This window comes from Myripristis murdjan, chromosome 8 (genome assembly GCF_902150065.1).
Source record: "Myripristis murdjan chromosome 8, fMyrMur1.1, whole genome shotgun sequence".
Classification (NCBI taxonomy): domain Eukaryota; kingdom Metazoa; phylum Chordata; class Actinopteri; order Holocentriformes; family Holocentridae; genus Myripristis; species Myripristis murdjan.
The window spans coordinates 27535694-27562416 of NC_043987.1; the positions used below are offsets into that span (position 1 = coordinate 27535694).

Consider the following 26723-nt stretch of genomic DNA (forward strand, 5'->3'; position numbering starts at 1 on the left):
TCTTTCCCTCTCTGCCCTCTTCATCTCCACGTCCCGTCCCTCTCTCCTCTCTCCTCTCATTCCTCTCATCTCTCATCACGCCTCTCCCGATGCCTCGCGCCACTCGGATGGGAGACACACAGCAGGTAAGCCCCGTTTCCTCCTCCTCCTCCTCCTCCTCTCCGCCTGTCCTCCTCATCCCTTCACTCACTGCCGGGAATGAATGAGTTTAGCTTCATCGTGTTTGACTTTTAGCCTGACATCCCAAAAAAAAGTCAGTTGCAGATGTATATTTGCTTGGTGTGTGATTAATTCTTCTTCTTCTTCTTCTCCTGTGTTGCATTTCCCCTTGAGCTAAATATTTCACAACTCAGGACTGTGTTGGGATTTAATGGTGTTGCACAATTAGCAGCATCGGTGATTTTCTTGTGTAAATCTGGTGTTTGAATATGCCGCACGAGCGTTATCATTTGGGTTATCAGCAATCTGTCGCAAAGAGGAGAGGATCAGGGAGCTTTGAGAGGGAGAGGAGGAGGTTTCCAAGACGTTTGATGGCCAAATGAGAAGCTGGATTTACTGTCCGGAGGATGTGAGCCGTGTGAAATTCGGTCCTGATGGAGTAAGGAGCGACTAGAGAAACTGCAGGGACGGATCAAAAGGGAAAAAGAAAGAGAGAGAGAGAGAGGGGGGGGGGGGGGGGGGGGGGGGTGAAAGGAGTTTATAAATAGCAGAGCTTTGGGAGGGTGAAGAGAGCAGATGTGATAGACAGTCTGTGCTTAAGGAGTTCGAACACAACAGATTAATACACTCAGATTATAGTCCGAAGGGGGAGCAGGGGGGCGGGGGCGTGTGCGCACCATGTGTACACACACACATGCACATACACACAAATGCAAAGTAAATCACATTCACATACACACAGACCAAACTTATTTGTTACAAGCACAAGCTCAAACGCATTCTCTCATCTATTCCTCACACACTCCAAATCCTCATAGCTACATACACTGACAACCCCCCATACACACACACACACACCCACACACACTCTCATCTACACACCACCCAGACAATTCTTTTCCCTGAAGGTTTCTGGCTCTCTCTTCCCCTTAATTTCTCATCCAAACATCCATTAAAGCTGGCAGTGTGGGAGTGTAATACCTGACTCATGCGTGCCAACATGCCGAGTGGGGAGGCCTTTTTGACGCGTGCTGGCAAACACACAGCAGAAACACACCGGCCGTGACGGACGGAGCGCCGCGAAGGTCCGACTGCCCCCCGACCGAGAGGGTTAACACACACTGACAGCCATGCACGGGACACGTGTTTGATCACAGCCGTGCATATGTTGTAGGAATTAGTGGCTGCTCTGCTTTGAACTGAGAGGAAGGACACTACGAGGTGTGTGTGTGAATGTGTTTGTGAGTGTGTGTGAGTGTGTATGAAAAAGTCTCCATCACAACATGTCATTTTGAGGATGGAAAATTTTGTTTTTCCTCAGACGAGTAGAGAAAACAGCCAGTGGGATGAGGTAATTCCAGTTGTTTCCAGTTGTTTAAATTTTTTTCTTGGGATAAATGGGTCATCATAAATAACTAGTTAAGTTGAAACAAGGCAGAATAAGGCAGATCAGCGCGCTAGTGTCCTGAACATTCTGGAAACAAGTGGGATTATCTCATCCCTCTGGCAGATTGTTTTCACTTTGTTTAAGCAAAACAAGAATTTCAGAGAGAAGATCACAGGAAAATGATGGAGATTATTTTCCAGTGCGTGCACAGATAATGACTTATGCAATTTTTTGTATGATCTCATGGATGTGCACAGTATCCACATGTCCGTACAGAAACATGATTAGGCCGTTTTGCTTGCATGTGTGTGTAAGGACACTCTGTAAGGTAGTGTGTGTGTGTGCTGTGCTGCGGCTGTCTGGTCGTCCAGTCGGTACTACGCTGACCGTCCTCCCCTCCCTCTCCTCTCAGTGTGGGGGGCGGATGAAGGGGGGTTATGGGATTATATCTCGATCCCCTTGCAAAGCTCACACCAAACAATCAAGCATCGGAAATAATCCCCCTGAGACACACACACTCATACACACACAGAAACACACACAGATATACATACATGTGGATTCCGCCCAAACAATACAGCATTTAAATCTATACTTACATGTATTTACAGAGGCAATCCAACATGTATACTTGTAGGAATCACATGCACAGTTACCCACTGATTTGTTGGTGTTTGTATGACGTTGATGCACATAAAAAAAATAGGAAACCAAAATTACTAAGCATAATAAAAGCGCAACAAGCGCAACGGTATGTGGCTGCATTTTATGTTTCTTGTTTTTGGTTCATTTAGCATGCAGTAAGGAAGTACATACCATTTGGATGTAAACGTTCAAACAAACATTATGTGAGTCCTTTAAAGGGAAAAGCCAGCCTCACACACATTAACGCTGTTCCAACCTCTTTAACCCTGCCAGTCCCCGTCGGTAAATTCTTCATAACAAACGCATGCAGCTTTGTTTAAACGCACAGAACTTCATTTTAAATTGTAATAGAGATCTCAAGGTTTCCAAAGATCCAACCTATATCCTGCTGAATTACAGGAAAATGTGTATAAAAGATGCAAAAGACATCTTAATATTTTCGATTTGATGTAATGGTGCAGCAATAAAACAGTGGCATCTTGGGTTTTAATACTGCACTCAATATAAGTGTGATGCGGCTCCAATGATGTGCTGCAACCAAGAGATGGAAAATATGGGATATTGTAGTAAAATATGGGAGAAAATATTCTAATGCTGAAGCTACTGAAGGGGAAATGGATTGGATGGATTGGATTTGTGATTTAAATTGAATTTCTGGTGCTGCTTTGTTGTTTGATGTTGTATTTTTGTTATTCCACCGCCAGTTACATGACTGGGAGATATACTCAGCACAGCTATAATGACAGTTAATACAAAAAAAAAAAAAAAAAAAATCTGTGATCTAAAACAGAAATGTTAACTGTCAGGTTTCAATGCAATGCAATTCGTAGAAACAACATGCATACGGGGAGAAATCCTGCACAGAGGAGGGAGAGCTCACTTTCTTCTCCCATTAAGCTCCATAGTAGCTGCTGCTGCTCTCTGTGTGCATTAAATTTGCTGAACTGTGAACTGCGCCCTAAAACAACAAAACGCCACCAGTATAAATCACCAATCCTCTTTTTTTTTTTTTTTTTCAAATGGCATAGATGTGTTTTATTCCGGAAATTTCCCTTTGAGCTTTGCCTCGGGAAACCGCGAGCCCTTTCCAGCAAACTTTCGCGAGTGAGTTCATGTTCGCAAAGACGGGCCGAACGGTGTAAAATCACAGAAACAACAAGATAATAACAACATGACTTGCGCTCTGGCACATGCAGCAGTGTACATACCGAACAAACCCAACAGGCCTGATGGGTAACGAGAGAGCGCAAATGTAAATAAATCCATAATCTCTGTAAAGGCTTAATGATTTCATACGACCCACCCATATTCATGATCTCATATTCATGTTGTTCCGCCATTGAAACTCTGTGTGTGTAAGTTGCATGGTGCGAGGGCGGGGGGTGGTGTGTAAGTTGCATGGTGCGAGGGCGGGGGGTGGTGTGTGTGTGTGTGTGTGTGTGTGTGTGTGTGTGTGTTTGTGTGTGTGTGTGGGGCGGCGGCTGCAGCTCAGAGAGGCTTCAATGAGGTAAGGCAGCCATACATCTGTTTACTCTCTTGATTGGCGAGTGGGCGGGGCAGCTGGGTCACTGGCGAGGCGAGGCTGTGCGGGTGGGGGTTAATGCTGCCACTGATGGGCTTCTGACAGCCAGAGGGACACGAGAGGAGAGGGAGGCAGTTGGCTTTCACGTCCAGGGATGGTATGTGCACCTACTGTAAGTCTCAGCTCCATCGGATCGATTACAGTCATCAAAGCCCGCTCTTCTGGGAGATTAGGTCATTCTGTCATCGCCCCCCCTCCGCCTGGCAACCATGACTATTAAGAAGATATGTCGTAAGTATACGTCTCCATGTGCGGCTCATCATGTGTGTTTGTGGATTTTTGAAGGCGCCCTGCATGGATCATTACTGGGCGATGATGCTTGTTTGGCCCATTATTAGCCAACAGGATGATTTATGTATGCCGATGAGCCTGATGTTTATCTAATAGCTGTTGCTTTGAAAGCCACTGTGGGAAACTTCCTGTCCGGCGGCTGTGTTTGGCCCACGGGGGCATGTAAACAGCAACGCCGCGCAACTACCCAACCGGTGGAGATTACAGCCTTGTCCTTCCTCCGAGCCCGGCTGTCTTTGAAGTCTCCCTGCTTTCACGCTCGCGCTTCCTCTCTCATCGCTAACATGTGTCTCCAAAGCTGTCTCAAGGCCTGGGCTTACCTTCAAAGGGATCGCCTCCCAGCCTGTGACCTACCTGGCAGCGAAGTAATACCTGTGTCATGTTACTACCAAATCCTGGATTTGGAGGCTTCCGGGCCAAACAGTCTAAACCCGCTGACTTGCATCACTGTGTTTTATTAGGGATGCTAAGCTGTAATATGATGTAACAGGCATGTCTATGGCCGGTCGTGCAAATCCCAGCTGGGGCTCTGGCTTTCTGTCCTCAGAGGCTGTACAGCGTGCCTCTCTGGCTCCGGTGTCCCTGGAAATCGTGTTTTCGCCGATTATTTTCCAATCACTGGATGAAAAAGAGGTCGGGACACAAAAACTAAAAGTCAAATTCAAGCCTGTAAAGTGGCTTCATCTCTGCATGTCCCATTGGTGTGTTCTTCATGACAAATGCATGCTGTACACCCAAGATTTCCAAAGATACCAAGTATTCCCAGCTAGAAATTACTGGGAAATGTGTAATGATGCAGAAGACAAGTAACATTTTCTATTCGATGGAATGCTGCAGCCTTAAAACAATTGCATCTTTTGTTTGAATATTTCAGCTTGATATAATTTCAGTGAAGTGTTGCAACCGGCAGATAGAGTATAAATGTGTCACCGTCATTCAATCAGGAAGAAAATGTTTTTTGAAACTCTGAAGCTTCATAAACGGATATTTAAGAGAAATTTAAAGCTCAAGGGGTTAAAGGAGCCACCAGGACCCCACCCCTCTGGTTTGCTAGAGGTTAGCCATGTTTTATCTTCAGGCAGCTCTGACATTTCCTGGAGAAAGAAAATAATCCCTTAGTTGGGGATGGAAGATAGATTTGCAGCATGGCTTCAGGTCCTTGAGTGTGTCCTTGCAGCTTATACTGCAGCTGAAATCTCCACCGCTCCCCTTGCAGGGCGCATGCTGTTGCTTCATTACATCAGGGCCTCCATCTGACCAGCCCCGGCAAGAGGTTTAATATCCAGCTTTCAGTGCCAGAGACGTAGCACAGCACTCTTATTCTCATTCTCTATGTAAAGCCTGGGCATAGAGCTTTGAGAGCAGCAGCAGGTTTTTCTTATTATTTTGAGTCATGAAGGCTTAAAATACATTGAAAAGTTCATGACCTTTCCTCTTTATATTCTCAGCATACCAGCACTGGTGGGTGAAAACCTCCATCTCCAAATTGTCAGATTTTCAAAACAGCCTTAACAAAAGCCTAGCTTGACCACAATGCATTTTTGAGTTCATACAGTTGGTTTTGAAGGGAAATTTCTGCCCTACCAGAGGAGGCTTTTTAATTAGAGTCACCTTGGAGCATTTTTGCAATTATGAGATCCTTTCACTGAAGTAAAAACATGAAAATTGGAGTTGCAAGTGCTCTCACTTTGTCTGCGAGTTCATTTCTCATCAGGTTAACAGCCAGCCTCCTGCTTTTTTTTTTTACATCTCCCGTTCAACTATTATTTTACTCCAGAACAAAAGCACATGAACCTCCCTGATGTTAGAAAACATTGTTCACATTAAGAACCACATGAAGATTAAAAAAGGGGATTTGTAAAGAGTGTAAGAGTGGTGCCTCCTCCCCCATCCTCTCCTCAGTTCACTCAGGATTACGTCTCTGCAAATGAAACTTGGCAAGAGATTCTCCAAACCCAGAATATGCAGTTCCTGATTATGCTGGCAATCTGCCTTTCTGATTGTTACAGGGACTTTTAAACCAGAAAAGGGGGAGCGATGGATATCGGACGCCATGGGGAGGGTGGGGGTGAAAAAGTGAGGGAGGAGGACAGGTATTGTACTTCTCCATGTCTGCTGTGTTTCTCCGCTGGTGGCTGTGAGCGACTGGATCCTCACCGCTGTAGGAAATGCCATCTGCTCAGCTGATGGATTATAATCACGTCTGATTGCAATTGTCTCACTGAGTCGGACTGTTAGTAAATGTGACATTCACACTTGTGACAAGGACTTGGCATGGCTGCGCCGCTCTCCAGATGTGTTTATATATGATTAATATTTACAGACCGAGAGGGTTTGAGGGGGGAGGAGCTCCTAAATTTCTCTGTTTTTTAGCAGTAATGAGGAGTGTTACTATTCAACTGGTCATATTTGCAAGTTGATTCTTCCTTCATTTGCAAGGTGATAATTTCACTGGAGGGAGACCTGATTGTTTATAACAGTCCTGCTTTGATGCACAGCAGCTGTTAAAGCTGATAAACCATCTAAAAGCCCTATTAACTCTCATGATATCATCAGTTTATACAGACGCTGGAACTATGTTGATTTTTTTTTTACACGTTAAATTAACACAATTTTCTCTACTCCCATCTTCATTTCATCAAGTCATTAAGCCTCATATTGTGTCAAAGTGTCAAAATCTTGTTTTTCTTCACATAAATTAAAAAAAAAAAAAAAATCTGCCTGTGGGATGAGATAATCCCACTTGTTGTCAAACTTGTTTCTTGGAACTGTCTTGAATCAAGCGTCATTTTCTTGACCCCACAGGGCTGATCTGCCTTATTCTGCCTTGTTTCAATGTCTGTACACTTGTTAACAGAAAAATTGAAGTGAAACCATTGGAAACAAGTGATTTTTTTTTTTTTTTAATCTTGTTTTAAAAAAGACAAAATGGTTAAGACTATGAATGCTGAGGATATGATGTTAAATGACTTGTTCCAGTGGAGATTTTATTGCAGTGTGTGGGTGATCATCTTACTTGTGTTACTCGCTCACCTCCTCCTCTGCCTCCGTGCAGCCCCGCGCTGTCTGATTTGTCATGCTGATGTTGAGCTGAATTTGGACCGCAGCCATGCTTAAATCCCATCATTCCCAGACCACCAAACATCATAACTCCTCTGATCCCCGCTCTCTCTTGTGTTGTTCCTATAGGAATATAACCACTATGGTTTCTGCAGACAGGCCTGCTGCATTGTCTCATCATTTCCGGAGCCAAAACCCTCAGACCTGTCAGTCAGTGATGGTTAAACAGCCAGGGGCCAAATCTTGTGGCTCCTCACTGACTCAGACGTTACGGCTTGCATTTGCTGTGTCTGCTTCACTATCAGCTTCTCCATCGTCTTTTGTGTTTATATTCTTGTACTTCCTGCAGGTTTCTGTTTAGAGGATGACCTGTTCAGCATTTGCCTCCGGTTCTTGGGCTTTCTTAAAGTTGTGCCTCTTTAATGAACCCAGAAAACTTTGCCAAATACTCACAAGGAGGGACAGAAAATGACCCCTGACGGCAGCCGTGGCATGAAGTCAAAGGGTATTCCCGTTGCCCGAGTGGGAGATGGCCCTAATCCCCGCTAAGAATAGTCTGTCAGCCCGTGGTGAAGTCAGTGTGATTCCTCAGCAGCCGCAGGAGAAGACAGATCAGTTCAGGGGCCAGGGGGTGTCCCATTAACCAGAGGGCTGTGCAGGACAGCACGTGTTGTGTGATGAGCAAGCGACACCGCATCTGTTCCCCCCGGGGACTTAGCCATCTTTTCTTCTCGTCACCACAGGCAGGATGACAAACCAGCCGACAGCCAACCAGTCCAAGAAGAACAAGGAGAAAGAGAAAGGGGAAAACCAGCAAGATGAAAACACCGAGGTGGAATACAAGGACGCCGGGCACTGCAGCCGCAACACCCACAACCTGCTGCTTGGACTCACTGTGTTGGGTATGCATGGCCTAATGTGTGTGTGTGTATGTGTATGTGTGTATGTGCATCCTGTATGTATCAGTTTCTTTATGCACTGTCGTCACTGTAACGTAGAGCAACACCTGCTCTCTTACTTTCTAGATGACATGAGTTCTGGCATCCAGCAAAGCCATGAAATACTCCAAGTCTTATTCAAAAAAACAGGACAAAACCTTAATTATGCCATAATTTTATTATTACCAAGCATCGTTTTTTTTTTTTTTTTTTAGCTAGCTGAATTAACTTGCCTTTTCCCCCAAGAATGAGGCATCCTGTGGCTTTTGCTGTCTTCTAGTCTGCTCCCAGAAAACTCGTCGATGTTTTTGCATTCCTTTCTTTTTTGTTGAAAAAAAAAAAAAAAGCCCCACCAAATTGTGCGAGTTACTATTTTTGTCGGTCATTTGTCAACCGGTGAAGCAATGGGCCAAAGCTCGACTTAAAGCCTGTTTACGTTACGGTCGACGTCGCTCATTAGTCAGAGGTCTCCAACAAGTCAAATGTAAAACATCACTTTTTTTTTTTTTTTTAAAGAGAAACAGGGTCATGAGTCCACCAGTAAACTAGAAAGACAAAATGAGTTTCAGACACCAGCTCTGCTCTGTGTACACTGACGTTGCCAGTAGCCAATATTTTGTGTCTTTGCAATTTGACAGTTTTGACCAAGTATTCATTTTTTTTCCTCACAAAATTCCATCCCTGTCATGGTGGGAAAACCTTTGAAAAAGCATTTAGAGTGTCATGGATCACTAAAAACCTTTTTGAAACCCAGACTAATGAAATTCTTTCAGGATTAGTAGTTCTAGTGACCCACATGACTTATTCAGTTGTGTGGGAAAAATAGTCTGGAATACATTAGGCATCTAAATGAAAAATTAAGCGTACATAAAACATGCACAGAAAATCAAACTTGTGTTTTTATGTAGAAGGCAGGCGGGAATGAATTCAAATTATCTTTTCCCATGAAATTCGCAGAATCTAGAACACATTTCCTTTCTCCTCTCCTCCTCTCCTCCTCTCTCCTCCTCTCAGGTGTTGTTATGGGTGCCGTGTTTGGGATGCTGCTGCGGTACATGCAGGTGACAGACAGCAGCACCATCACCATGGTTTCCTTCCCTGGAGACATCCTGATGAGGATGCTGAAGATGCTCATCCTGCCTCTCATCATCTCCAGCCTTATCACAGGTGCAGCAGTACACACACACACACACACTCCTGTAGGCACAGTCAGGGCTCCAGACTAACTTTTTCACAGGTAGCACTGGTGCCACCTAGCTTTTCATTTAGTAGCACCAAAAGAAATTAGGTAGCACCATATTTTTCTATGTATAGCGTGTTATTAATGCACGACCTTATCATGTTAATGAAATTTAAAGATTAAAAATGACCCAAACTTGTCTGCAAAATATTGCAATTTGAAGTTTACATTTCTCTGCAGCAGCAGTACAAAATAGATCATCTTCTTCATATAAACAAAACATAAAAATGAAAGTAGGGATGTCCCGATCACGTTTTTTTTTGCCCCCGAGTCCGAGTCATTTGATTTTGAGTATCTGCCGATACCGAGTCCCGATCCAATACTTCTATAAAACCAGGAAATTATATGTTGTTAATGATTGAACAAAAATGACAAGAGGATGCATCAGTAATTATTTCACCTGAGGGTTGACAGAGTACTTTTTACTGTAACAATATGTTAAATTATTATTTGTTTTAACAATGTAAATTGCTTATCAATTCAGCTACCAATGAATGAGCAGTAGTATGCACGTGATAACATAGATTGAAAAATAAGACGAAGTGATACCTCTTCTTTGAATAGACAAGCTAAGCCAGTGTGCTGCTGTTAGCCAGTGAAAATAGAGGAGTGGCACCTCTTCACTTTATTACTCAATCTATGTCAGTGCGCTGCTGTAGCCTGGAAGGTTTCTTTGCCTTTTCGACTCGGTTTCCGAGTCCAAAATTCGCTTGTCGCTTCCCTATTTTCAGACCCTCCAGCATCAACAGCCTCCTGACACATTCTTTTTCTTAAAATAATCAACGATAGACGCTTCATCCTCTTTGTTTAGTTTTTTTTTTTTAGCGGGATCGTCGGTGATCATTCAGTGAGCGCGCTGCGTGTACACGCGCGTGTACGTCTGTGCACGTCACGCATTAAGACAGACAGGCAGGCAGAGACGGGGAGCGAGAGAGAGGAGAGATAGGAGTCGCGGGAATGAGCCAGAAAGTAGCCTAATTTTTTTATTATCAACCACAACCATTACTGCACTAACATAGCCACGGGAGTGATGAGAGAAAAAAAATATTTTTTTTCACTCGTCCTCCTGCAAGTAGCACCGGCGCGACCTAATTAAATTTTAACTCGCACCTTAAAAAAAGTAGGTCGCATATGCGACCTAATAGGTCGCACGCTGGAGCCCTGGGCACAGTCACACACCTGCAATGTTCAGTGTATCAGGATTAGACTTGACAAATATTGAAATGCTTGGGTTGTAGGTGCTTTTTATTGTTTATGGTTATCTTTGACTTTTTTTGTGACTTTTTTTAACCTCTACTTGACAGTTGACACAGGAAATATTTGAAGGGTTAAGATTAAAGAGGTTCCAGGCCAGATTAAATCCCAGGGTTAACATGATTTGTGCCTTAGTCAGCTGACACACCAGGATTCCGTAACATTGCCAAATTTTATGGGTAAAAAAAAAACTGACTAGGATTTTTTTTTTTCAGTATATTATTCTTAACAGGGTAGAAAAGCCTCTGGAACAGAATAGAGGTGCCCAAATTCTTTCCTATGAAGGGCCAAAAATTAATCTGGATAGAAGGTCGTTGGCCAAAAATAAATATTGATGTTAAGTGAAATTACATTACATTAAAATGTATTATATGTCATAGAAAATTAATGCTGTAATTCTTTGTTGGTAGACGTATGTAATTGAATGGGGAAGCTTAACAGCACTGCGCTGCACATTGCCGTAAAACTCAGATTATGTTCTGTTCAGATGCACATAATTTATGTTTCGTGCGATTAGGATTTTACAGCATTTTCAAAATAAGAGAATAAGCATGAGCTTGTCACATGCCATAGTGGACCAAAACAAAGGGAGCAAGGGCTAAAAGTGGCAGCCGTGATCATGGAGACTACAGCAGATTTTACAGACTTTGTATAATAAAAGCTTCATAGATCAATTTTACATTAAATTATATCGTATACAATCAAGATTTCAGCTGTTGCACATGCTCAGACGGTGAGGACTGACGGTGCCGCTGTGTTTTTCAGGCCTGGCTGGTCTCGATGCTCGCTCCAGCGGCAGGATGGGCAGTAGGGCCATGGTGTACTACATGTCCACCACCGTGATCGCGGCCATCCTCGGGGTCATCCTGGTCTTGAGCATCCACCCTGGGAACCCCAAACTGAGGGGCCGCAGTGCAGTCATGTCAGCGCCCAGGAGCCAGGAGGTCAGCAGTATGGACGCCTTCCTCGACCTGATCAGAAACCTCTTCCCCGAGAACCTGGTGCAGGCCTGCTTTCAACAGGTACGACTGCATCTGTGCAGAGGTCGTTTGATTTTGGCTCCAGGTGAAGGTGACCAGACGTCCCCATGATCTGATGCTTTGTTCCCAGGACAAAGGAGCCGTTCCGGGATAACTAACCCTTCGTGGCAGTGGTATTTCCAGGAGACGTCTTGTGATTTGTGGGTTTTATCTCAAAACCACAAGAATTCTGTCCTGCTTGTAAATGAGGGGTTCAGCTTTAAGAGCTTGGCAGAGTGGAAGACAGATCTTTCACTCTGCTTTATTTCAACGTTTTTACACTTGTTCCCAGAAAAATTGCTGAAACAAGTGAAACCATTGGAAACAAGTGAAAAAAAGATTGTGTTTTAAAAAAGACAAAATGGTAAAACTATAAATGCTAAGAATATGATGTTAAATGACTTGTTCCAATGGAGATTTTACTGCAGCGTGTGGGTGATCATCTTACTTGTGTTACTCGCTCACTTTCTCCTCTGCCTCCATCCAACAAGGCAAGACAGATCTTCAGTTTCTTCAGACAAGTCATATATCAGATCAGTGATGTTGGGTCAATGTCATGTCATGTCAAAAACATGGGAAAAATGCAGTTAACAAATAAGAAATTACTGGATCATTTGCAAAAAACAAAATATATTAAGGTCAGTGACTCTGGATTGACCTTAGGAGTCTTGTTTTTACATGCTCGTGAAAGGCTTTCACAGGCTTTAAGGAGGGCATATAATTTCTGTCAGATTCTGGAATATGTCTGTTGTGTTTAATTTTGTCAGCACATCACAAATGTCCCCATATTTACTCCCCTAAATCTGGCCACCTCTCTCTAGGCTGGTTTGCACTGTAAGGTCGTCAAGTGTCTTGAGATGCATTTATACATTTGAATTGATGCTGGGAGCAGCAGGATGGTTTGTCTAACGTTGGGCTTTTAATCAAATTTGGCCATCAGACAGTCATTTTTATCTGCCAGGATCCAGAAATACTGTCATCACTCTTGCTGAGGTCTGCCTGTCCTGCTTTTACCTCATGGTATGACTAAAGTTTAGAACAACTCTCCATCTGTTTAGAGCAGATGGAGAGTTGTTGTTTCTCGAGAAACTGTGGTCATCCTGTGAATGTTATCCAAAATCAGAGAACAAAATCAGAGCTGAAGAAAGAATGTAATCACTGATGCTCTGAAACAGGAAAGTGCCTACGAGCTGTGGTCAGAAGAACAACAAACTAACAATTGATTCAAAGTCTAATGACACTGAAAAGGCCCTTCATACTGGAAATGTGAAACAGAACTCTGGCAAAATGAGACCAATTGTAGTGAAAAAGGTAAAAAGACAAAGAGCTCACTCTTGCCAAGGTGAGAGTTCCCCTCAAGTGCAAATGCAAATGACGAATTCTCTGAACTTCTATGAAAAAAAGAGCGCAAACCTCATTCCAGTAATGAAACAGGCCAGGGAACAAGGGCATTAGGGTAGTTAAACAACGAAAGCCCCGGCAGATGACAGAAACCCTACAGCATGAGCGAATCTGTGCCCGCAGCGCCCCAATATATTATGGTGACGACTTCTTACAGTTTTTTTCAATCGCTTTACCTCCTTTGTCAACTCAGAAATGCTGGTATCAAAACAGTTAATCCATAGGCCTAATGAGAGGTGCACTTCCCAAAATAACACATTTTGTTTGCAAAAGGCTCTTACCATGACAAAACATTTCAAACATGCAGCAAAAGCACAATTTGTCACCGCCCAATACAACTCGCAGTCAAGCGACATAATCCAGCCACTCACTCACTTCATACTCAACACCAAAATGCAACACACCCTTTTTAGTCTGAGCAGGTTCAACCTTACTTTTTTCCTGTGTGTATTGCAGTCATATTTTTGACAATTTACATAGTTACATATTGTAAAGCAAGTAGCAAAATCCAATATTTCCCTCAAACAACTCAACTTCTGCCCAAATGAGTAGATTCCTTCAATCAGCTCTACTGTACTATAACACAGTTGACAGCAGAACACAAAATACAGCTGTCAGTTTGAACAAGGTTCTCCTGTGAGCTACACATTCAAATGTGAACTTACAGTAAAGAACTGCATCCAAACTCAGAAAGACTTTGAGGTGAAATTTTACTGTATTGATGGGAAAAACTGAAATACTGTAATTCACATACAGTATTACACAGAAAAACTCAAAGGAGTTGAGAAAAAAAAATACAGAATACAATTTATAGGCCCCTTTTTTGTAGGTGCATCCTGATTGATTGGTGAATGGTGATTTGTGGAAAGGGTAGTGATGCAGGTGCACTAGTGATTTCATAGTGATGCAGCTCATTTCTATCAGCTGTGAGCAGATGTTTTGCTTTTGACTACCACAGTGAAGTCAGTGGAGTCAGGGCCATGTAAATGACACATGTGAGAAGTGTTGTGCAAAAGAGCCTGAAAAATGTGTGAATCCAATGAAAAGGTATGAACATATTGGCAAAAGAAAACTTCTGCTGTGGTTTGGAGGTGAAGATGACGACAAAGTGGATCCCAGTTTCATTATACTGGAAAAAGCGAATGAAAAAAACTGTAACATGCCTTTTCTCCCCACCAAAGCACCATGACCTCATCTCCACTCAAGCAAGCGGATACCTTTTTATCAAAACTTTCCTACAGCCGATTTTGGCTCATGACACGCAAACACTCACCTTCATGATCAAGGAAATGGACCTTTGATAGACCAGCTTTCCAAAACAACCAGGTAGTGAATTTCTAACACTTTATATAATCATGAGCCTGACAGAAACTGTTTTGTTCATCTGAAACATGAGTCCTTCGCAGGATCTGGTTGCTACAGTGGCAATGAATTTAAAATCAGCAAAAGAAGAGTGACTTGATACATCCTGATACATCTCGCCTCTGTTTGGCCAACCTCAACCTCTCTTTTAATGTAACAGGATTCAATGGTGTGTCTCAAATCGCGCACTTCTGCACTTACACTTAGTATTTTGAGTGCATAAATGCGTTCACTGAAAATACTAACAAAATGCAGAGCACTGCAAATACCCGGATGTACACTCAAAACGGTCAAACAGTTGAGTGTGGAGCGATGGACACTTCTCACCCTCACGGCACCACTGACCGGAAGTAGCTACCTAAAAAACCTGAGTTTACTTTTCGTTTTACGACTGCTAATATGTCACTTCATTAAGTTTTAATTTTTTTTAGGCGAGAAAGTAACTACGTAGATTCCAAATACGTGGTCAGTTTGTCCAAATAACGTCTGTTTTGAAAATTGCTTCGACGTTTTCGGATAACTCTCAAGCTAGCGATTGTGCAAAGTACAATCACTTCCGGTTGTTTACAAAAATAAAACTCTAATACCTTAGAAGCAGCGGTGATGCTTTTATTTTGAAGATAGGATGTGTACACGTCTACTTCTGGATAACTTTACCATCGAAAACCAAAGCCGGCCGCGGCTCCGGTCGGCATCAGGCGGGCCGGTGCCGCGGTCGGCTCGCCTGATGCCGACTGTGGCGATTGTCATTTCCGGTAAGTGCACAACGGGAAGTGCGCCAATTGAGACACCCTTCACTGTCGAAATTCGCGCACCCGGTAAGTGTACTGTCAGCTAAGTGTACTTACAGACAGTGCACTAACGGAAGTGCGTGATTTGAGACACACTATGGTTGACTCACGATGATGCCGAATTGCATGAACTGATTAATTTAATTCATTTTAATAATTGCTCATCCCTAACAAATTCTTGCTTTAGTCCTTGTCACGGTCGTTTCTTTTGTGGTGGAGCTGCTGTGTTTTCACGTTAATCGTCGGCTGCCTGGTGGCGGTCAGGACCGGACGGGCCATGAGACGCCTCCCTGTGTGATTCACAGAGTAACTCGGACAGACTTGGCTGCTGTTTATCCCAGCTGATCATTTTTAAACGATAATCCAAGCCTCAATCGTGATGCCTTCTTTTGTCCAAAGCCTGTTTTTTTTTTTTTTTCTTTTTTTTTTTTCTTTGTCTCATGCGTGTGTGTCTGAATGATTAGAAATAGTTGTCAGTGTTAGACCGGGTGAGGGTCAGCCCTTCTGCTGCTGCTAATCTCTTCACAGCTGCGTGGCTGCATCCTTATTTGCGACAGTAAAGGCATCTGCTGGTGAGGAGAGAGAGAGCACTGCTGAGGATGAGCTTCGATGCTCCCTCTCTGCTCTCCCCTGGTATTTTCTCTCCCTGTCTGTCTCTCTTTCTGTTTTTCCCCTCTCACTCTGTCACCGCGCATCTTTGTTTTACTGCTGCTTGTGTTTCTATTCAGCAGGGATTCACTGAAGCTGTAGAAGTCGTAATTGCTTTTGCAGAAATGAATCAGCCTTCGCCTTTCAACTTTGATTCTCTGTTCTCTTCTTGTCTCTCCCTTTGTTGTCTGTGTGTGTGTGTGTGTGTATGTGTGTGTGTGTGTGTGTGTGTGTGTGTGCGGGGGGGATCTCATTCTTTCCATTTGGCATCATCTTTAAAGACAAATTTGAGTCGATATCCCTTCATGCCGCAGACAAGCTTTTGGTTGTTCAGACAAAAGTATGAGTTACACTGAAACGCTGGATCTTCTCAGTACTAAAGTCCAAACCGCATCCGTCTGAATGTCCTCCCAGGTCCAAACGGTGCTGAAGAAGGTGCCAGTGACGCCAGCCAACCAGACAGAGCCCATCTTAGTCAACAAGAAGAAACTCGAGTACAAATGGGGCATGAACGTCCTCGGTGAGTTGATAAAAACAAACCTGTTTGCACCGAGATGGTGACAGATGTTTGTTTGTCCTCCAGTCTTCTGAACGGACTGAGTTTCATTTGTTTGCTGCTTTGGAGTGAAAACAGTTTTACTGCTGCCGCATGCTGCATGAAGCTGTCGATGACGCAATGTTTCTGCTGTTTGTGTCTCCCTCAAGGCCTGATTGGCTTCTTCATCACCTTTGGCATATGCATGGGGAAGATGGGGGAGAGGGGGAAGGTCATGTGTGAATTCTTCAACATCCTCAACGAGATTATCATGACGATGGTTTCCATGATCATGTGGTCAGTGTCTTGTTTTTTTTTTTTTAAATGTTTTTGCATGATTTTTTTTTTTTTTTTACACGTAGCTGTGCATGTGTAGTCGTTGTATCTGCGGTTGAATGTGTTTACAAGCATGTGCATGTGTTTTTCCTCATATGGGCCAACGGCTGCGTTGCCTTGGGCATTCTGGAGATGCCACACACGGAGGTCACTGCAGCGAGGGATAAAGGAACGACTGTGAACAAAATGTGAGAACAAGCGACCGGGGCGCACAGCGAAAAGTGAAAATGAGAGAAAGGACGAGGAGGAAGAGAGGGGCCGAAAGTGAAGGACAGGGGCAGATGGAGAGGAGGGAGCGAGAGAGAGAGAGAGAGAAAGAGAGAGAAAGGAGAGAGAGAGAGAGAGAGCGAGGTGGAGAGAGGGATTCCCTAGGCCATGCTGGACTCTGTGGTATGTCGGGGAGTAGCGGGAGCTGGGGGCCGGAACAGCGCTGTGGGCTCCCAGGGGAGCCGCGGTGGACGATCTCCAAAATGTAATGGATCCTCCGACAGCAGAGGAGCCACTTGGCAGCAGAGCAGAAGGCAGATGCGGGAGGGACGGCGGGACGTGGAAAGATGCATATGAAAGCATGCCCTTAGAGAGCAATGGATGCCTTGAGGCTTCGCAGGACACCGGCTCGCTGCTCGGAGAGAGAGAGACTCTAGTGGCACCGAGAGGAGGGGAAGCAGGGGAGGAGGTGCGGGTAGGCGGTTGGAAGAAAAACAGCAGGATGCTTGTCTCGCAGCTCTCCGAGGCCGCCGAGATGTGCAGCTGGACACCAAAGGAATTGTGTCCTTGTTCATATCACTCACTCAGTATAAACAGATTACTCATGGGCCTATGGGGCGAGCCAAACACAGAGTCCAGTGTATACAAAAACACATATCATACGAGGAACGCATCCATCAAACCATATACGCGGCAGGCTCCACCAAACAACTGTCACCGAATGCCATAGCTGGGCTTCGGCGTGCAGCTGACCCGGGACAGCGAGCTGCTGTTGTGATGGGACCCGCTCCGAGTCGGACCGGGACGGCCTTAAAGGGGAACACCGCTTTCATTCATGCGCATTAGACCTCTGTTCAGCCCCACGGCGCTCCGTACTCAGGAACTCGAACAACTGCACACCCGAGCTCGAAACCCGAGATCCAAGAATCTGTCGTGTCCTCCGGTGCAGAAATACTCCGCTGACAGTAAATGAAGATTGATGTGTTGCACTCACAGAATGTTGGCTCCGAACTTTTACATCAGCGTCGGCTTAAAATCATTCAAACGTCATTATTTTGGTGGAAAACACACCCGTGCACCAGGTGCTGTTGCCGTCACCTCTTCCGTTTTTTGCGCAGATCATTTCTATGAGGCTGTGGGAGCCCGGAGGACAGGAGGCTGGAAGGGTGCTCTGCTAATCATGTTCAGAATCAGAATCAGAATCAGAATCACTTTTATTGTCATTTTCCCCATGTACCTACATACATCAGGAGCCTGAAATGTCGTTTCTCCTCAATCACTTGCAGTGCAAGACAACACATAGAGCCCATTCAATAAAAAAATAAAAAAACAAAAAAAAAACAAAAAAAAAAACGGGGACATAACATAGACAACCATGTAAAAAGAGCCCCACTGTGACATGCAGTTCATATCTATATATCTGTATATCCACATACATCCATACATCCATATATATCCATATATATGTATATATGTTAAAAGAAGAGCGATCAAACGCACCATGTGTTTTAACTAGAGCTGCACATGGGCACGACAGACAATGCAGATTAAAAGACAAATACAAATACTTCCAAAAACCTCAGAGAGCACAAACCTCCAGCCACAATGAGCGATACGGCAACTTGCTGTTATGAATTAACTAAACCGTGGGAACGAGTTAATTAAATTGGAGAGGCAAGTCATATCTCGTAGCCAGGAAATGAACAAGAGCGCTGAAATGAGTCGTACGAGTTATATCTCATGGCCACAAATGAACTAAAATGTGGGAGCAAGTTAATTAAATGGAGGGACCCAGTTATACCTCATTTGTGGCCTCGAGATATTTTATTTTCTTCTCATTGCGCCTCCCAGGCTCTGGGCTATGTCCTCGTATTTATTTATTTATTTATTTATTCCCAACCAAACAAGCTCCATCTAGTGATTCAGCTCCCGTGGTTTTTACTCAGCTCACATCATGCGGTTCTCGCTAATCGTTCCCTCCAGGTACTCTCCTGTCGGCATCGCCTCTTTGATCGCGGGGAAGATTGCGGCCATCGGCGACCTGGAGGTGGTGGCCCGGCAGCTGGGCATGTACATGGTGACCGTCATGGTGGGCCTGATGATCCACGGCGGCATCATCCTTCCCGCCATATTCTTCATTACCACCAGGAAAAGCCCCTTTACCTTCTACTCCGGGATCTTCCAGGCCTGGATCACGGCTTTGGGCACTGCCAGCAGGTACGGCAGCCCACAGGAAGTGTGTTTATGTGTGTGTGTGTGTGAGTGAGTGGCCATGTGTGCAAGCCTGCTCATCTGTGTGTATGAATGAATGTTGGGCGCATGTGTCACCATGTGTGTTTGCGTCACATGTTTCTTTTACAACATCGACTCCTCGGGCAGCTGCTGGAGTCGTTGTGATTGATCGCCGTAGCTGCCCGCTATGAAAATGCTTGTTTTTATGCAACCGGGCTGGCAAATCAGGGCAGCAGAGCCAAATGTGTGAATGCGGGTTATCACTGGCCAGTCCGTGTCAGACAGATCCTGTGTTGTAAATGACTAAGCCTCCAGATTAGGCGGCAGCAGCCAAACCGGCCCTGGTATATCCTGCCTGGCTCGGCTCGGCTCAGCCCGCCTGGGACTCTGAAACCAACTGTCACTTTGGCACATTACCGAGGCTTTAGTGAATATGGGTAATCCTATCAACTTTTTCTCTAATTATATTATGACCCGGGCTTAGCAGGGACGGGAATCAAATTCCTTTAATTCACATGCTGCAGGATTGCAACAGTGGCCCGCACCAGCTGTTAGGAGGAGGCTCTCGCTTGACTCACATTTCTCTTGGTCTCCTCTGTTTTTCCTCTTCTAACCCAAACCTCCACCCCCCCTCCCTCTCCCATCACCTCTACACCCTTACCCTCTTCTTGTATTTTATCGTCTGCTCCAGGGTGTTAGCCGCAGCGCCCGCGCTAAGCCAGGGAGCAGTGTAATTCACCATATTCACATGGCAGCCATTATGCTCTTATGTAACACTCAAATTTAAGAATAATTAAAAAAAACAGAGGGACACTGGGTCGTATTTCAAGGTAAAAAGAGCTTATTTGGTCGACCGTCAGCTACCATCAAACAGCAGCATTCAACCACTTTTGTATTAATTATGTTTGGAGAGCCAAGTTACATATGAAATATCAACAAAAATCTGTGAATAAGAATGGGACAATATAGGATTTTACCATGGATTGTTATAAAAAACACTCAAGAAAAGCTGATAGTGGTGATTTTCCATCATCAGGATACACAGAAATCAGGATAATCATGAATGTCCTCACATGAGCGACTAAAAACTGATTAATGTACAGTCCTACATTGATTTCCTGATTTATATGCAATATAAATATTTGCTTTTTAACAAAATGTAAGGTGAAGTGATTCCAATATGTTTTAATACAATTTTAAGAGTTGTAAGCATATGTTGATTATTGGGATAATAACACAAATCACATTTATTTTGGCCAGGATGATTGTGACATGAAATTTTCATATCGTCCCATGCCTGACAAACAAACTTGGTTAAGATGTTCAATGACGTTTCAAATAAAAATTTACATGAGTTCCATGAGTGACTGACTTTAATATACTTTAGTTACTCACCAAAGTAAAAGCGGTGCTCAAGTCGCCAAAAACTCCACTGTAGCAATGATTGGCAAAAACTGGCAAAAGTTTTGTCTAAAAAGCATGAATTCTGCAGTTCTCACTTACAAAGTCAATATCACTCATTCACAAATACATAGAGTCGAAAATAGGATTTTTAAACAAAACTTTAAGAATGTAGACGATTGTGTTTCATGACTCAAATGATGTCATGAATTCAGTGGGTGTTTTAAAGCCAGTCACTGAAGTACACACAGTGAGATGTTCAAAAAAAGGGCATTTTACAGCGTGGTAACTTAATTCAACAGCCCAGATTAGAGCCACTGCTGACTTATTCTGACTTATTATCTCTGACTTATTTCTGTTCTTTCTGCCTCTGCTCTTCTCTGACTCTCCCTCCGGATGGACTCTCTCTCTCCGTCAGTGCAGGGACGTTACCCGTCACCTTCCGCTGCCTGGAGGAGAACCTGAAGATCGATAAACGCGTGACTCGGTTCGTGCTGCCCATCGGTGCCACTATTAACATGGACGGCACGGCCCTGTACGAGGCTGTGGCCGCCATCTTCATCGCCCAGATGAACGACATTTCCCTCGATGCAGGACAGATCCTTACCGTCAGGTAAAGCTCCAAGTCATGCTTTCCTATTTGTTTGTATTCATACTGAAGGTGTTTTGTATGTGATTTAATGGTGTTCTTATTCTTGCTACACGGTTGAATTTTAAACCGGTGCAGTCTTGATGTTTTCATTTTAGGTGATTTTCAGGAATCCATTCATGATTTCCCATTTAAAAAGTTTATATTTATATATCTTAGATCAATTTGATGCAGTTTAGGAGGCAGTGGGGTTCAGGGGGAGCGGGTGTCTGGTAATCAGAGGGCTCCTGGTTCAATTCCCGGCTCCTCAAGAGAGTGTGTTGAAAAACCAAACCCATCCTGATGGACACCTTGCATGGTAGCCTCTGCTATCAGTGTGTTAATGTGTGTGTGAATGAGAGGTAAACATTGTAAAGCACTTTGAGTGGTCGGTAGACTAGAAAAGCAGTCCATTTCCGATATAATAAGAGTTTAGCTCATGTTTTTCAGCCTAAAACATTGGTAAACATTTTCCACCAATACAGTTTTTGACAAGCTGTGTTTAAGTGGGTTTATGCACTTTATGACAACACTGTTTAAAAAAAAAAAAAAAAGCATCAAGCTATTGTGTGCTCATATTTGGGGTTTAGCAAAATATTTAGCTCCGAATGGAACCAGTCTCTTCAGATGAGACGAGGCATGTTGCGGCTGCGGGGCACCGATGACATCCAGCACTTTGAAGATTGTTTTGCTTTATGCATTTCAACTCTGAGCGTTTACTATGAAATGCCACAATGTAATTGATCACAAGTATGAATGCTTAATCTGTAGCAGCATTGTTATAAAATGAGACCCACATGTGGTATAAATCTCTAAAACCTCTAAAACGAATCCTCTTTATTACAGTGGCGTGGTAATTGGTGTTGCAGTATGTTGACGTGTTAAAAAAAGCCTTAAGATGATGTAGAGTTTCACTGCAAAAACTCAAAATCTTACCAAGAATATTTGTCTTATTTCTAGTCAAAATACCTCATTACACTTAAAATAAGACATGATCACCTAAGAAGTAACTTGTTTTTAGACAATTTTCACTTGTTTCAAGTGAATTTTCACTTGAAAATTTGCTTGTTTCATTGGCAAAATTTGCCCGTGGAAAAAGTGAAAATTCACTTGAAACAAGTGAAAATTGTCTAAAAACAAGTTATTTCTTAGGTGATCATATCTTATTTTTAAGTGTAATGAGATATTTTTACTAGAAATAAGACAAATATTCTTGGTAAGATTTTGAGTTTTTGCAGTGTTGGAGAGCTGGGTAGATGAATAGCATCACAGTTTTATCACACAGGCCTACATCAGTCCAGCGTGAACTGATCATCCTTCATCCTGCTCTCTTTTCAACAGTATGACCGCCACCCTGGCCAGTGTTGGAGCAGCCAGTATTCCCAGTGCTGGACTGGTGACCATGCTGCTGATCCTGACGGCCGTGGGTCTGCCCACTCAGGACATCAGTCTGCTCATCGCTGTCGACTGGCTGCTGTGAGTCAGGTGTCTGAGGAGTGAGGGCGGCCTTGGTCCAGGGTGTTCGTCTCTGTGGCCGAGTGTGTGTGTGCCTTTTGAAAATTTGATAAAAGAAAATGCTCCAGATAAACCTGAGCTTTGCAGGATAATGGGCGTGTGTACTATCAGGTTTATTTAGAGCCCAAAATCGCTCCCTCCCTCGCCGCTGCACGGTGCACACAGCCACATGAGGCTGGTGTTACAAATCAGTGGTGTGTTTTACCAGAGCAATTAGGCTCTTTGATAGACCTGTGGTAAATTAATAAGCTGTTGATTACTGATCTGTCTTCGAGCCCTGGAAGACTTTCATCTACAAATAGTTTTGTTTGAAAAGCATGAGTCCGCATTCTTCATTTGTGCCAGAGATTTTTCCCTCTCTTTTGCCGTGTTTTTAAGGAAAAAGCTCCTGAAATGTTTGAAAATGTTTCTTCCACCAAGATTGCATCATAAACATTCAAAGAATTTCAAGATTAACACTTCCATATGTGAGGGATGTTGTTCACATAGTGATATTTTTCATCTGTTTCACACACTGACGGTTGCTCTGATGCTGTTTGTCCACGCAGTGACAGAATGCGTACCTCCATCAACGTGGTGGGCGACTCGTTCGGCGCCGGCATCGTGGACCACTTGTCGAAGGCCGAGCTCGCCGAGCTCGACGCGGCGGAAATGGAGATGCTCCCGCCAGACGGAGAGCTCGATTTCATTCCTCCACCCCCGATCCTGACAGAGATGGACCTGGTCGACCCTCTCAAGCCGCCCGATCTGCCACCTCGCTCCCCTCGCCCGCCCAAACAGAACCACCACGGCCCCGTTCTCACCCAGTCCCACTCCATCACGTACTCACCGGCCCGCTCCATCCGATCCCCTTCGCCGCGCTCCATCCGCTCCCCCTCCCCCCGCTCCGTCTGCTCCCACTCCCCCCGGCCTTTCCACGCTCATTCCCCGCGCCTCCTCCGCAGGACGGAGCCGGGCTACTGCGCCCTGCCCAGCCACGATAACCAGGTACCAACCTCCTCTGCTTGTAACCATATAGTCTTTAATGTTTCTTACTGGAAAACAGGCTACTTCAGATTTGTTGTGACAGAAATGCTGAAGAAATGCACCAGGATTTTGGGAGATGGGCCCTTCAGAGAATTAACGGATTCAGGAGACTCTACCCTCCGGCACTTTTCTCAGGCGCTTTTATCCAAACCGACATACATATGAGATTTTTATACATCACAAGCAAAGATCTATTCAGGAGAGAGCAATGTATGAACAATAAAGAGCTTTGTTTTTAGCCTTTTCTTAGAAATTGAGAGGGAATCTAGGGCTTGTTCCACCGCCGAGGAACCACGGAGCAGAAGAGTCTAGTTTTAGGGCCTTGCTGTGCTGTGAGCAGCAGCAGTAACATTAACATACATGATGTTGAGTGATTTTCAGTGTTTGAAAATGAGAGTGTATAGAAGCTCTGAAACTAAATGGTGAGTAATTCTGAATAACATCAAGCCGTTTGGTACAGAACATTATTCCCTCTGTGGAAAGGTGCCTGCTTTGTTCCTACAGGAAATGCTCACAGGGGGCGATTGAGAGTGTGTGCGGCTAAAAAGGACTGCACAGTGGATAATAACATGGTTACTCACCTAACACAGCTCCACAAACAAACCAGGGATAATGCTGGTTGCATATCTGCTCTCAACATAGTGCACTCTAAATGATGGGTACTGTCTACCGGGTACATATGGGTGATTTTAGTGTTTCTGTCTTTAACCCTTAAAGGAATACTCCAACATTTTGGGCAAAATCCCCTTTTTCCAACTTACCCAGCCATTTTCACTTCTGTGCGTCCAGTGGTTCTGTTCCTATGGGTAGTAATTTGTGTTAGCTTGGCATAAAGACGTGAAGTCTACGTGGAGTTGAAATGCATGTCCTGGGATTTATTTTTTTATTTTTTTATTTTTTTAAATACGGAGTTGTTTTTGGAGTTCGTTTGTGCCACATCTATACCCTCAGTGGTGCGCGGATCACTGCCTTTTTAATCTCAAAAATGTGCATTTCAAATACACATCATACACTGTGTGAGTAAGACGGCTTCGGAGTTGCTGTAAGGTTTATTTTTTCACTGTGACAAAGCTAGATTAATGACTCCCATAGACTTCAGGTCTTTATGCAAAGCTCATGGGAGCCGAACCACATGGACGTACCGACGTGAAAATAGTCCTGAACAACTTGTCTCAGTCTCGGCATGTCTCAGTTTTCCCTTAGCAGACAAAATGGGCGTATTTCTCATGTTTTCGAATGTTTACAGTCCTTAAAGTTGAATTTGTGAGTTAACACTTGGAGCTCACTCTGATCCCATGCGTCTCTCTTTGGGCCCTCAGGTGACCACGCTTCCCCGCTCCTACAGAGAGAGAGACAGGGAAACGGAGCGACTGAGGCTGGAGAGTGAGACGGAGGAGGAGGAAGAGAGGGTTCTGGGGGAAGTGAGCGACGGAGAGGAGAGCGATGACACCGCGTACAATCGGAGGCACGCCATCCCGATGGGTGACCTGCCATGATCGGATCTTACCGTGTAAAAGCTCCTGCATAGATTTGCTTCTGCTTTGCAACAGCTGTCCCGACTTTAGTGCGCTGCTCCACCGTGTAGCCAGGCGGAGACTCCAGTAAACGCCCGCCGTGGATTTCTGGCTCGTTACACGGCTTCTTCTTGTCTGTTTTCTCATTTTGGTTCGCTGATCTCAGTCGATGAGTCCTATTTGATTTGAGCATCACGGTCAACGATACAACGACAAACGCACTCAAAACCTCAGGCTTGCAATGATTTTGCCGCAAAAGTGAACTTCATGGAGCGATGTTTTCCCAGTTTACTACACATTCCTTTTCATAACTCCACCACTGTCTTACTAATATCATCTCATGATCAAATGTAAAAAGCTCCTGTAGGCCTAAACATCCTGTAATCCTTTACTTAAAACTTCATGGAGGTCTATTAAAACATGTATAGTCTATATACTGCCACTCAGGTAGATCTGGTGATCTGGTGAAAAAAAAATCAGGCGGGTGCTTTCTCTCATTCATATTATGGCTAGAACTATGTTTTCGAGAGTCATCATTAGTAGACAGATGACTGAAATGTTTTGCCAAACGTCCATATCGCTTTAAGTAAAAATAGCAAAATCAAATACACGTTAAACTATTGGAACAGCAGAAGAAGTAAAATGTACTTTATATGTTAAACATAAAATATCTCTAATTCTGGTCCCTTTCACAGTGTTAAATTATCGATGCATTAACCTCTAAGTGTTTTTATGTTGTAGGTAGGTGGTCAAACAGGTGTTGGGTGAATCTTTACTCTGCGTAGCAATAATCACCAGATAAACGTAGTGGTGTAAAAAGTACCAGGCTGGTAGCACCTCAGAGTGTACTGAGCACAGTACTTGAGTAAATGTACTTTTTTTTTTACTTTCTACCTCTGCATTTGCTCGATACCAGCGATTTGTGAGCCTGCTCATGAGGAGGAAAGTTACCTGAATATAAGCCACATGACGCACAACCATGAACCGTGTCATTAGTTTGTCCTTTCTCATCGGCTAGAGTAGTGCCATCCATTTCTCCCTGTGGTCTCCTGGAAGGAAGCGGAAGTAAAACCTCGAGAGCACTGACTGTGTTATGTAACTGAGAGGGACGTACAACCAGCAGACTTTATTTTTTATACTCATATCTACCCTCTTGCACCTTCCCATTGTCATCCTCCACATCACCTCATTTGTTTTCCCAACAAGAATCACAATGCCAGTGATGTCCATATTGTTATTACTGCGATTTGTCTATGGTTTGTATTAATATTAATATTATTATTATTATTATTATTTTGTGATCTGGTGTCTGAAATGCTGATTATTATGTGTCTTTGCTCAAATGCACAACATTTTGTTTTAATTTTCTTGTAAAAAAAAAAAAAATTTTCTTGTGATTTAATTTGCTAGTTTTTTTTTTACTCTTATTTAAGATCATCGACTGCCTCCCCGCATCCTCGAGTCTTAAATCAGAGTAAACAGGTCCAGGTGGTGTGTGTATATAGTATACAATAAAATCTTAGAGATTTATTTAAAATAATGGCAGTTCTCT

At 43.8% G+C, this 26723-nt stretch overlaps 1 protein-coding gene across 2 annotated transcripts; it reads left to right on the forward strand.

Annotated features, from left to right (window-relative positions):
- Positions 1–40: 40 nt before the first annotated feature.
- Positions 41–25683, forward strand: slc1a9 (solute carrier family 1 member 9). 2 transcript variants are annotated; one of them, XM_030058927.1, is made up of 11 exons: positions 41–125; positions 7868–8026; positions 9077–9229; positions 11322–11578; positions 16192–16297; positions 16483–16609; positions 18839–19072; positions 20907–21101; positions 22458–22592; positions 23180–23618; positions 24977–25153. In XM_030058927.1, the coding sequence occupies exons 2-11, from the start codon at positions 7873–7875 to the stop codon at positions 25151–25153; spliced, it is 1977 nt and encodes a 658-aa protein (XP_029914787.1). In that variant the 5' UTR covers positions 41–125; positions 7868–7872. The 2 variants fall into 2 exon arrangements, with proteins under 2 accessions (XP_029914787.1, XP_029914788.1); XM_030058928.1 differs by lacking the exon at positions 41–125 and having other exon boundaries at positions 7873–8026; positions 24977–25683.
- Positions 25684–26723: the final 1040 nt, after the last annotated feature.